General features: G+C 35.4%; 1 protein-coding gene across 1 annotated transcript in view; it reads right to left on the minus strand.

Moving 5' to 3' along the window:
- Nucleotides 1-2,923: 2,923 nt before the first annotated feature.
- Nucleotides 2,924-11,834, minus strand: part of LOC117103589 (Y+L amino acid transporter 2-like) — a 26,343-nt gene continuing 17,432 nt past the window's right edge. The window contains exons 2-4 of the mRNA XM_033244171.1: nucleotides 5,544-5,669; nucleotides 5,044-5,149; nucleotides 2,924-3,029 (exon numbers count right to left, since the gene is read on the minus strand). Of these exons, the coding sequence (XP_033100062.1) occupies nucleotides 2,924-3,029; nucleotides 5,044-5,149; nucleotides 5,544-5,669 (338 nt within the window). The remainder of the gene's footprint in view (nucleotides 3,030-5,043; nucleotides 5,150-5,543; nucleotides 5,670-11,834) is intronic.

An 11,834-nucleotide genomic window follows, 5' to 3' on the forward strand; every position in this document is an offset into this window, starting at 1 on the left:
TATATATATAGGTCAGGATATATTTATATATTCATATTGATAAGGATAAATTATTATAATATTAATAGCAATAATAAATAATATGAATAATAATAACAATAATATTAATAGAATAATGATAATAACCCTTATAAAAACAAAGGTTATGATTAAAATAATAAATTTTTCTTTACATGGTGATTTCAATTAAGAGGTTTCACGTTCTTTCTGTTAATACTACAGTCACCCGGTCACTGGAATTATAACACAACAAAGCACTAGTATTGTATCGATAGAAGACATTTCTTGGGTAAACCTGTCATATTCAGGAGTATTCGTAGTAGAGACAATGATTATGTAGGTATCTCTCTGCTAGAAGCATGTGGTACACAGACATCTCCATTTTAGAAACATGTCATATTACAGTACTTGCCATAGATAAAATTCTATGTCTTAGATAAAGATAGGTCCATAGATAAATTCTTCATTTTTCGTTTCACGCGTTTCCTTTACATTTTTGGTTGAATTATATCTTATTTCATGTTTGATTGAAACTATTTTTACCTCCAAATTCATATAGATTTTTAGAACCGAGTCAGTTTTCCATTTAAAAAGCTAAAAACAAAGTATGTACAGTACCTACCATTATTGTTACATGGTAGGTGTTTGAGATTTTCGCTAAGAAATGCTTAATTATACTGGTGGAATTAAATCGAATATTAGGTTGTTTTGGAATACTGTGCTCCACTCTTTCCTCTTTCATTTTCTTCTCTCTATTTTGGGGCAGGGGCAGAGGCGTGCTGTGGATCCGCCCTTTGTATGATATTGTGTCCATGTCACAATGTGATTTAAAAACGCGGCTTGTCAGTACATTCCATTTAACACGCTCTATAAACAGCCTTTTATTTACCCACATTATTTAAAGTTATTTAGCGATTGCTATCTTTAGAATTTGCCTTGGTAAATCGAGGTTGCGTTTAATGACCGTGTACACCCACTCAACACAAACATCAATTTGAACCGAATTGTCAGATGTTACAAAGATGTATAGACCACACTTTTAAGACTCAAAATTCAGACGGACCGTGAAATTATCAAGGAAGTGCATACGCATGGATACAAAACACCGGGTGTTGTTACTTTTCTCACGCCCGTCGGAGAAATAACATTAGAAAATTATTAAAAGCTATCTATGCTAATTTGTATATAATAATAATCATAGTGATAGAGTTACCAAGAGTTAATGATGCACCTCCGAAGCGCTGTCTGCCAGACGTGGTCGGTTACCTCAGCCAGATAAACCAAGTTCGAAGTCTGTTTGTTTGAGTGGGATTCTTTTCCGATATCAATTACATGTCCCCCGCGTGTATCCAAAATCACTAGTAAAGTTACATGGAAACTAGGGTATACGAATTTGCATTCAGCAGATAGCCTACAACCTTATACCATGGATTAAGACCCGACTGTGAATTCGTTTTCGTTTCCTGGCTGAGAGACCTCGCTTAATTGTTTTTAAACAAACGAGAATATGCTAATTATTATTATTGATTGGTCCATTTTTGATTCAGTATTCAAAGAAAACAAATTAATTAATTTATTCCTACCTTTACTCTTTACCTTTATACACGCCTACATTTCTGGGGCGAATGCAGGGGGTGCAGACGGTGCGATTTCACCCCCTACATTGTATTAAGAAAAACATTGCTGTATTGTATTGTATTGTTAATATGAAAATAAATTAAATTAAATCTGGTATGAGAGTGCAATTTCATGGCACCTAGAGGTCCATATTCTCAAAATGTTATCATCTCAGCTCCAACCATGGTGGGCCTGAGGTGGTCTGGACTCTCACGCACCCCTACCGCCAAATCCTGCATCCGACCCAGCATTTAACTACCACGGCGTAAAATGTCATTCGACAGTATTATACTATACCGTACTCATTTAAAGAGAACGATATACGCTACTCATAAACATCATATCGTTACTTTAATTTCAATAAATTCTATTTTAACACGATGTGATAATTGGTTGATGTTTACATAAAATAAATAACTAAGGTGTGTAAACAGTTTTAGGCTAATATGTACATTGAGCATTGATGCACATGGACCAACCGCTTTGACGAGCAATAAATACAATGATGTCGGAATTGGTGGTCTCCGTTCAGCACACACACAGGCAGTGGGATATATTGCTCTCTATGATGTGATTATATTATATTATCATTGCATTTAATCTAAATGGTCTATATGAATCTTGAACTTCAGATGGCAAATAGATAGTTACCGTATTAAATTTTATATACCAGCTTAGTTGAGTCAAGCTACGAGACACGTTCGAAAGGTAATCTCTCAAAACATTGTTTCTAGAATATTTTAGCAAAAGGTACGACAAAAAACTATGTTTACAATTTCAACGAGATGTATGAATTAGTTTTATATACGCCACCAGTCAACACTGATGTCAGTGAGATGAAAGAATGGGGCTGTAACCTTTTCCCGGCAGTAGCAAATAAAAATTACACCCCCTACGTTGCATTAAGTTGAAATCGTTTAGATAAAAAATAAATGGCTAAATATCTGGAGCTTCCAGGGCGTACCTCTTGATTTTCTGGTAAAGGTGGGTAAATTGTCGCGTAAAAACAATGAATAAACTTTGAGATATTGCATGCAAATCAAGAAAATTCTATCGCCTTATAAAACCCTAATTCAAACATTTGTTTACATCTTTGATAATCAATGCCCGTTTCTGAGTTTGATTTAGACATTTTATACTGTCATTTATAAAATGTAGCCTAGAGCAAACGTTAATGTCTTCGTGCTTTTCAACGATTGCAACGACAGTGTTATTAAACCTGACAATCCTCGTGTACAACATCAGGATTGTTTCCGGAATATGTTAGTGTCACGATGAGCAGATCATGAATACACCACGGATGGCATCAAACACCTGGCCCTAATTGCATTTCAGACTGGACGAGCACAACCTCGGCTCTCCAGAGTGAAATTACAATGCAGACAATGTTTATAACATTATGTTGAGCGTGCCTGAATAAACAAGTATAGATATAAGATAAGACCCCAATGAATTTCTGTATCATTTTCATTAACATAAGGTTGAACCAAATAATGAAAAGCAAATGTCTCCTGTGTGGGATCAGGGAGGTGCTATAATTTAATAGCACTTTCCTATTGGGACAACTTCTCCATGATTTCCGAAATTAAATGGGTGAGTTGATTGAGGTGGCATTCCCATTATTCAATAAACCCGTTTACAACCAATAGCTTGAAAAAATCTCAACATTTATATTTACAACAGGATACGATATCGAATGAAAAATTCAGCCTCACCAAAATAACATCAACTCTATAAACCCATGGTAGTAAATTAGATCAACGATAAAAATAAATATAAAAAAATTAAAAAAAACAACTTTTGTGTTGCCGATAGATAAAAAGTCTCGAAAAATTAGAGTCGATTCAATTTTCAAGCTCATAATAAATTCGATACCTTAAGCATTTTAGATAGATTAAAAATTTAGATACAAAATCAAAGATTTCTTTATTTTTAAAATGTCATTAAAGTACATTTTGATATACACTGTGTACTTCAGAACATTAAATAAACACACATCGATAGGCACATATCTTTAAATTTTCATTTAAGACACACAAAAGCTGAATGTTTTTCTTTGACGAAAAGTAACAATCAACGTTAAAAGGGATCAATGTTAAAAGATGTTTTATCCCTGTGGTTCCCCTTGTTACCAACCAAATTGTATGGAGTAAGTGATTATTAGAAGTGAACCCTAGAATTAGATATAGAACTATAGTAAATAAAACATAGGCCTATCGTCGACCTATCTAAATTTTAAATAACTACGTTTTACATTAAATTTGCTTAGGGAAGTTTAAAGGTACCATAACCTACCATGGGTCTATTTGAAATATACAAATACCTAATGTGGGCTGTTTTAATTCTGAGAAAGTAACATTTTATAATGTTCACGATTTATGTAGGCCTATAGAAACCCACATCAATTCGAAGTAATTATGATTAAATTAATTTCTATAGGCCTATATATTCGTGGTTAGAAAACTGATTTTCCGCTTATGAAAGTTGGTAAAATGTAGTTTTTGTTGTTCACGTTGGTGGGACCCAATGAGGTATTTAAAGGCTACCTTGGTAACCGTCCAAGAATTGAGGTCAATTTTTCAAAATGTCACTTTCTAATAATACTTGAACTACATAGGGTGGAAATTAAGTTAACAGTATTTCGTGCACGAAGTGTTCATTTTGTACTAGGCCATTTTGTCAGGAACCCATTGATGTTTGAATAAACATGAAGTTGCCTTAGAAATTTGTGTTTCTATTATTATTACAAGTCCTGGACTGGATTTAAAAAGAATAACTCAGGAGGTTTGGAAATTTGTCCCACATGGAACAAGTTAAATGTAAAAATAGTGTAAGTTAATATTTTTTTCAGCAGCAATATATTTTGGCAGCATTTTCCCCTCTCACGGGCGATTAGTAAATTAAAAACTTCACAATTATAACGGTGCAAAATAATTATTTGTGAAAGGGCTGTAGTGAAGTAATTTGTTTAAATGGACAAACACAGTCGTGTGTTGGATAGCTCATCGCCGGCTGATCTAGGATCTAGGATCCCTAGATCAAATTTGAGCGATTCAGTCCGAGCACGGCTGTTTTTGTCATGTATATCTAATGAGAATGGATTGAAATATATGAAGAACAAATTGCAATCTTGAGGAAAGAGTTGCCTTCTACTGCCCAATTTACCACCAGAAACCAGAAAGACCTTGCTGGAAACTAAGCCATCAGACTTAGTGTGTTATCATTGATGTGTTTCACACTCAAAATAATTCCATCCTAATCTTTCATTTCCTTATCTTACGAGTCATGAATACTTTTTTTCTACCGTTAAAAATATGAAGAAAAAAACCCAATGTTTACGTTTATTATCCTTATCAATCGTAAGTACATCATTTATATGCTACTAGTTCAATTACGTCCTCCAAACATATTTTGTCATTCTCTTACCATCCACCATAGGCAAAAAATCCGGCATAGAATGCGATTGCTATCTTTCCTGTATGATCAATACCCTTGATAGGTTCGAATGCGTTCTCGAAATGTTCCGTGTATCCTGATTTAAAACACAAACAGTAACAATAATTAAGATGATATTATAAATCAATTTCTGCACGATTTATACTTATTTCGAAGTCATTAGCATGTGAAAGAACGGTGAGGATTTATCTCAAGGAGGATTTTCTTAAGTGAATTATCTTGACAAGAATTTTTTGAATTAGAAACATGTTTTTATATTTGAAATAAATCCTACTTTACTAATTTCGGGTGCAGAAAATAAATCAAGAGTTTCTACGGAAGTAGGACTAATCTCAAGGGTGTCGTCTTATGCAGCATCATTTTTGAAAAGTAACATCTTCATCATGATTGCATTAGTCAGGTGTATGTGTTATAAGGATTATCGAGAGAAAATGTGTTAAGAGGCTTAAAGCATAAGATAAAAAATCTACCTTTTCCAAGTCGAACTAATCCTGTAACGATGATAATAATTAATACGGATATCTTGGCAAATGTAAACACATCTTGCACTCTTGTAGTCCATCGTACACTGAAAGAATTAACCGCTGCAAGAAGAACTGGAAGGAAGAAAATATGTGACGTTAACAATAATAACAACAAATATTTTTAAAGCGCCAATTCAAAATTTATCAAAGGCGCTAAGTAAGGAAATAAGGCAAGTTAACATTCCTGGCTGAGAGATGTTGTTCTTGCTTCTTGTGCTGAAGACCCGTTTCAAACCGGCCAGCGTCGGGTTTTAATTGGAGTCTGATAGCTTTGCTCCTCGAATAATAACCCTCATATTGAGAGTAGGTGGGTTAAGGACAATGTTTGTATCCTATGTGTCCGTTATGTGGTAGTTAAGTTGGGTGGCGATGCACTGCGGCTGCAGGTGGTCCCCCAGGGACCCAGCCCGAATTTCTGATTTCATATTAGAATGAGGACCAATAAAGAATTATTATTATTATTATTATTATTATTATTATTATTATTATTATTATTATTATTATTATTATTATTATTATTATTATTATTATTACTGTCAAGAGATTTTTAGATGAAGAACAGAGATTGTGAAGAGAAACATATTGGGTAAGGTGATTTAGTAAAAGACAGGTTGATGAAAGATGAGTGACTTAAAATTCAACAAAATTAACTCAAAAATAGTATGTTGTTCAATACTGAACTTAGCGACACTACTTTCGCCCTGTCTCTTATACACATCTAGATGTGTATAAGAGACAGGTATTTAAAGGCTATTGTCGTATTTCAACATCTATATCAACATCAACCTCTCTCATTTACTGTCTTTATTGCTTTTTCAACATTAAGTTAGGCCTATAATAATATGACCTGGTAATATGCATTTGGGTCAATTCGATTATTCGGATATCTAAACACATCCGACGGAGCTGACACCGATTGCCAGCGAATTAACATCTAAAGTTTATCGCCCACACACTCAGAGTAATGCCTCTACATATAAGTTTCAGACTTGTTTGGCATATTCATATGCATAAAAATGGGAAGCATGTAAAAATCGATTTATTCTTTCTTTTTCTTTTTTAGCATTGATGTTCAAACAATTTATGTTTACAATAGTGTCGAGTGAGACCACGACTTAATGTATGATAAATAGGGAACCAACATTAAGAATCAAGCCTCTGCTGAAATTTGCGCAACTGCAGAGTTTGCTTTCTTTACGTACGTGATGTAAACGCACGTATTATGTCAAAACGATCGCAAATGTTACAAGATGGTATTATGCACATCGTACATCCTACCAAATTCCAGAAAAATAGTCTGAAAATTGTTAAAATGTTGAGATTCAAACCCCTTCAAGCAAAAATCCTCTGATTTTCTGTTGAAATGGATTGCTTTTATTCAAACATTTAACACCTTTAAAAACACAAATAGTTCAAACTGTAATTGTTATGATAAGTTAATTTTTTAGTATAGATTTTGGGGAGGGGGTAAACTGGTGAAGAAGATAAGCATTAGGCCCTAGCAGCATTTCTGCAAAAATGTGGTATTTGAGGTCATATGAATTAGTATTTCTAAACCTTTGGCGCTCAAGTGAATTCTCTTTTTTGACCCCGTTCCTTATACCTTCAGATTCAGGATATGAACTATTGGAATCATTGCCTATAAAGAGAAAGTCTATGTAGGAGCATATTAGCAAAATATTTGGTTGTTTTTTAAAAGTCATCAGAAGTGAAACGGCTCAATCAGGTCTCTGCTCCCGGTTTCTGATGATGGGGAATATGATTATCCAGACTTTGCCAACTTTATTGTCCCATCCTAAAAAGTTCCTGTCTCTGTATCCATCTTCTATTTTTTTATTTATTTATTTAAGTGTTCGTCTTCTATTTTGAACTATTCTATTTTGTCCTTGTATGCCTAAACACTGAGGCTTAAGAACTAATGATAGGAGAGGATTCTAAAGCAATCGCTATTAATACAGAGAATTAATACCAGGTAAGTTTGAGTTCCCAGTTTATTATTTCCGAAACAGAGTATAAAGTGGTGTAAGTATCAAAACCGACTTTCCCCTTGTTTTAATCTTAAACAATTGTCAGTGTCAATGTCTTTGAAAGTACTAACCTAGGTCACTTGAGTAAATATGCTCTAATTTACTTATGTTTCGTTAAGAGCCAATGACTTGCAATTGTCTGGTGTTTTTTTTTTCAGACGAGATCAAGGAAAACATATTAACCATGAACCTAGGTTCCAGGGAGCAATATCAGAGGGTTTCGTTATTTTTAATATTATTAGCCAGGAATAGTATTGACAGGAACTCGCTGAACCCACGACAATTCAGTGATAGTAAATTACACGACGGAACATTGCTCGATCTTATTGTGTTGATCAAATTTTATTAAAGTTTCTTTTAAGACTAATTACGAGTATAAGGCCCAGAAACCAAGTACAGTAAATTAATAATCGATTTTTTTGCGAATTGTTTTTTGTGTGTTTATATGCCTACTAGTGATCTAAGCACTATCACATTCTTGCTACCATATTATACTTTAATCCACATAAAATTCATTCAAACTTGTAGATTATTGTAAATTTGTCAGACATTCCGTTAGAATGTAGGGCCATACTTTAGATTTAGGCTTCCTATTGTGAGGAAAAGAGGTATTATACCAACTTCCGTGCAATTATATATATAATGTGTTCAATAGAAAAAGAATTAAGGTAAAAATGTTGTGGCGGTCCGCCGTTCGCCCTACAAATTGGCCCAACCATAGATTAAGTAAGAGTACATGGATTACACCTTGATCACATCAAGGTCCATCATATCATTGACCCGCGTAATTACATCTCAATCGAATTATGAATATCTGGGTGCAAGTAACCTCTATAGCCCACCATAATTTCCAAGTGCATCTTGAATGAGAAAGAGTCCAGTGCCCCGAGAGCGGTAGGCGCGGGCGCCACTAATAAAAAAAAAAAGCCTTAAAGTCGGACTCTGGAATGAAAACATTTTTTGATATGTTGTAGCACTGATTTTTCTAATTTTAAAATAATTTAAAAACTGGGTAAAAAAGGGGCGTAACCGCCCCTTTTTCCCCCGTTTTTAAATATTCAAAAATCTGTATCTCATTCACCGTTCCCCAGTTTTTTGTCAGACAACTTTTTTTCTGTCTTACAAAAATCAGTGCTACAACATATCAAAATTTGTTTTTCCTCCGGAGCCTGACTTTAACGTTTGTTGCGTCGCACTTTTTAATAATCGCCACACTTTGTAATAACTGTCGCACTTTGTAATAAAGTCTGTCGCACTTTGTAATAACTGTCGCACTTTGTAATAAAGTCTGTCGCACTTTGTAATAAAGTCTGTCGCACTTTGTAATAACTGTCGGTCGCACTTTGTAATAAAACGCGATCCATGCTATCATCTATAGATTTTTTTTTAATGAAATTCTCATTTTTCTCAGAGATCGATTTTCACCCTGTTTCGTATTGTATTCACTTATCACGATGTATTCCAACCATCATGAGGCTATCTAAATGAGCATTTGTCATAACAGAACGCAAATTATTTTTAATTAGTCTCATTGAATTATTATTATTATTATTATTATTATTGTTATTGTGGTTGTTGTTGTGATGAAAAGTTAACACAAACGATATGGTGGCTAAACGAATATTACATGTAAATATTTTTTTTTATTTGTTTGTTCCCCGACAAAAGTTATCGTCTTCCCCGACGGTGGGGCTATAGCCCCCATCCCCCCTTTGGCGCCACCCCTGGTGTCGGGTCCAAATCCAGAAGGAGTCCAATTTTATATTTCTCGTATATCAAATTATAAAATTTTATGTCGACCGACGATAATATATTCGTGTATATTATGTTGTTGTTTTTTTGATATTTCTAATGCGTAAATTTGCATGTACCGTATTTTATTAACTTTATAATTCTGTATTTTTATATTGATGTATTTTATACTGTTATTGTGTAATTTTTGAGCAATGACTTTCTCTCAATGTAATTTCCTTTTTGGACAATAAATTTGAATTTGAATTTGGTGGGGATATGGCTCTAATTCTACTAGGCCCCCAGTCGGTCAGATCATCAATATGGTATGTCGGAGTGATCGGGTTCAAATCCCGAAGGGGTTAAATTTTCCTCTTTTTTTTTTTTAAATTATCGTTACGCCCATATATGGGATATAGGTCCAGTCCCACTTGACCCCATCCATTATAGATTCCGAACCATATGACGGAGGTCACGGGTTCAAATCCCAAAGAGGTACAATTTTATTTTTCTATTATTTCTTATTATATCATTGTTACGTTGATGGGGTATGGCTCCAATTGTACTAAATCGGTCAGAGTGTCCACGTAGTATGAAAAGTAATGAGGATGTTCCGGGTTCAAATCCCAAAGAGGTCCACTTTCATATTCTTATTTTCTATTAAATCATCGTTACGTTGATGGGGGTATGGTTGCAATTCTATTGGACCCCATAACTCAGTCGGTCAGAGTATACAGCGCATTACAGAGGTCCCGGGTTCAAATCCCAAAGAGATCCAATTTGATTTTAGTGTTATGTCGTATTATATTATCGTTACGTTGATTTGGTATGGCTCCAATTCTACTGGACCCCATACCTCAGTGGGTTAGTGCATCCACATGGTATGTCGGAGGTCTGGGGTTAAAATAATGAGGAGTCGAATTTGATTTTTTTCATTCAACTGAACTTGTTCGATGGATCCGGGTCCAAATTTTCCCTACAACCAGCAGAATGGAAATGGGAACCAGACCACATCAACATGACGATGATAATTATAATACGAAATAAGAGGAAAATCACAATTGAAATAGGCCTACTTGGGACTTGAACCTGAGACCTCCACCATACTGTTCGGAAGTTCTAACCGATGGGGTCCAGTGGGATTCGAAAGATATCCCCATCGACGTAAAGATGACGTAATATGAAATAAGTCAAACAAATCAAATTGGAACCCCTCAATATTTGAACACTAGACCTCCTACATGCCATATTGATGATCTGACCGACTGGGGGCCTTGTAGAATTAAAGCCATATCCCATCGTCGGACATAAAATTATGAAATCCGAGAAATATCAACTTGGACCCCTTCTGAGTTTTCTACTTGACACCCTCCAATCCCACTAGATCCTGGGCGGGGTATATTGTGGTTGGAGCTATTCCAGCGATGTAAAGATGACAGGACGAAACAGGAGGAAAAATCAAATTCGCTCCCCGAGAAAAATGAGAATTTATCAAAAATTTATAGATGATAACATGGATCGAGTTTTATTACAAAGTGCGACAGAGTTTTTTACAAAGTGCGACAGACATTTATTATAAAGTGCGAAAGGACAGTATTTACAAAGTGCGACAGTTATTACAAAGTGCGACAGACTTTATTACAAAGTGTGACAGTTAGTACAAAAGTGCGACGACTATTACAAAGTGGTTCGAGACGCTCCTCGCCGAGTGTGCACCTTTGGTTCGTGTACGGTGTTACCCGATGCTAGGGTTTTCAGGCGCCTCTCTACAACTGCAACAGTTAGTCATGGATAACGCCCATAAGCAATACAGCACAATGATGCTGGTCAGGAGAACCTTTCTGTAGTTGGCATACTAAGTAACACTATAGGTTATATTGACCGGTAGGCCTACCCCTGGTATTCAATCGCGGCCCGCGAATTTTTTTTTTTTTCGTGAAGAGCCAAGCATAGGGAAACATATAAAGCGCTCTGATTGGCTAATGGTAAGATGAAATCATCGCACAAGTTGGCACAAGAGTCAACCAACTCGCACTCGAATACGGATACGGTGCGAGTGTGAGAGTGATCCCAAGAAAGTACCGTACTCGCGCGAATAAGCGCCCCGTTTGAATAAGCGCCCCTGTCGAATAACCCTCCTAACGTGAAAATTTCCTTAAGCGCCCCGTTTGAATAAGCGCCCCCTAATAAGATTTTCTTTTTAGCAAGTCAATAATCCAATCAATCCTGGGACTGTGGTTGTTGGCATGATTTAAGCTGTGGAGTGGAAATTCTTCTTCAGTCAATATCAAAATAAGGATATTTCTCTTGGACAGATGAGAGCTCCGATCCCTGGAGAGACAGTATATTTCCAACTTTAATCTTTTTACATATTTGTCTATGTCTAGTCCTACTCCTCTTTTTCTTTTTTCGACCTTAAGCCCATTCTCATCTGAGTTTTCAAGGAAAATACAATGATCCTGCCATCCTGCTAATCTCA

The sequence above is a fragment of the Anneissia japonica genome, unplaced genomic scaffold (assembly GCF_011630105.1).
Source record: "Anneissia japonica isolate Jap-2015-1 unplaced genomic scaffold, ASM1163010v1 scaffold6792_len961167_cov158, whole genome shotgun sequence".
NCBI lineage: Eukaryota > Metazoa > Echinodermata > Crinoidea > Comatulida > Comatulidae > Anneissia > Anneissia japonica.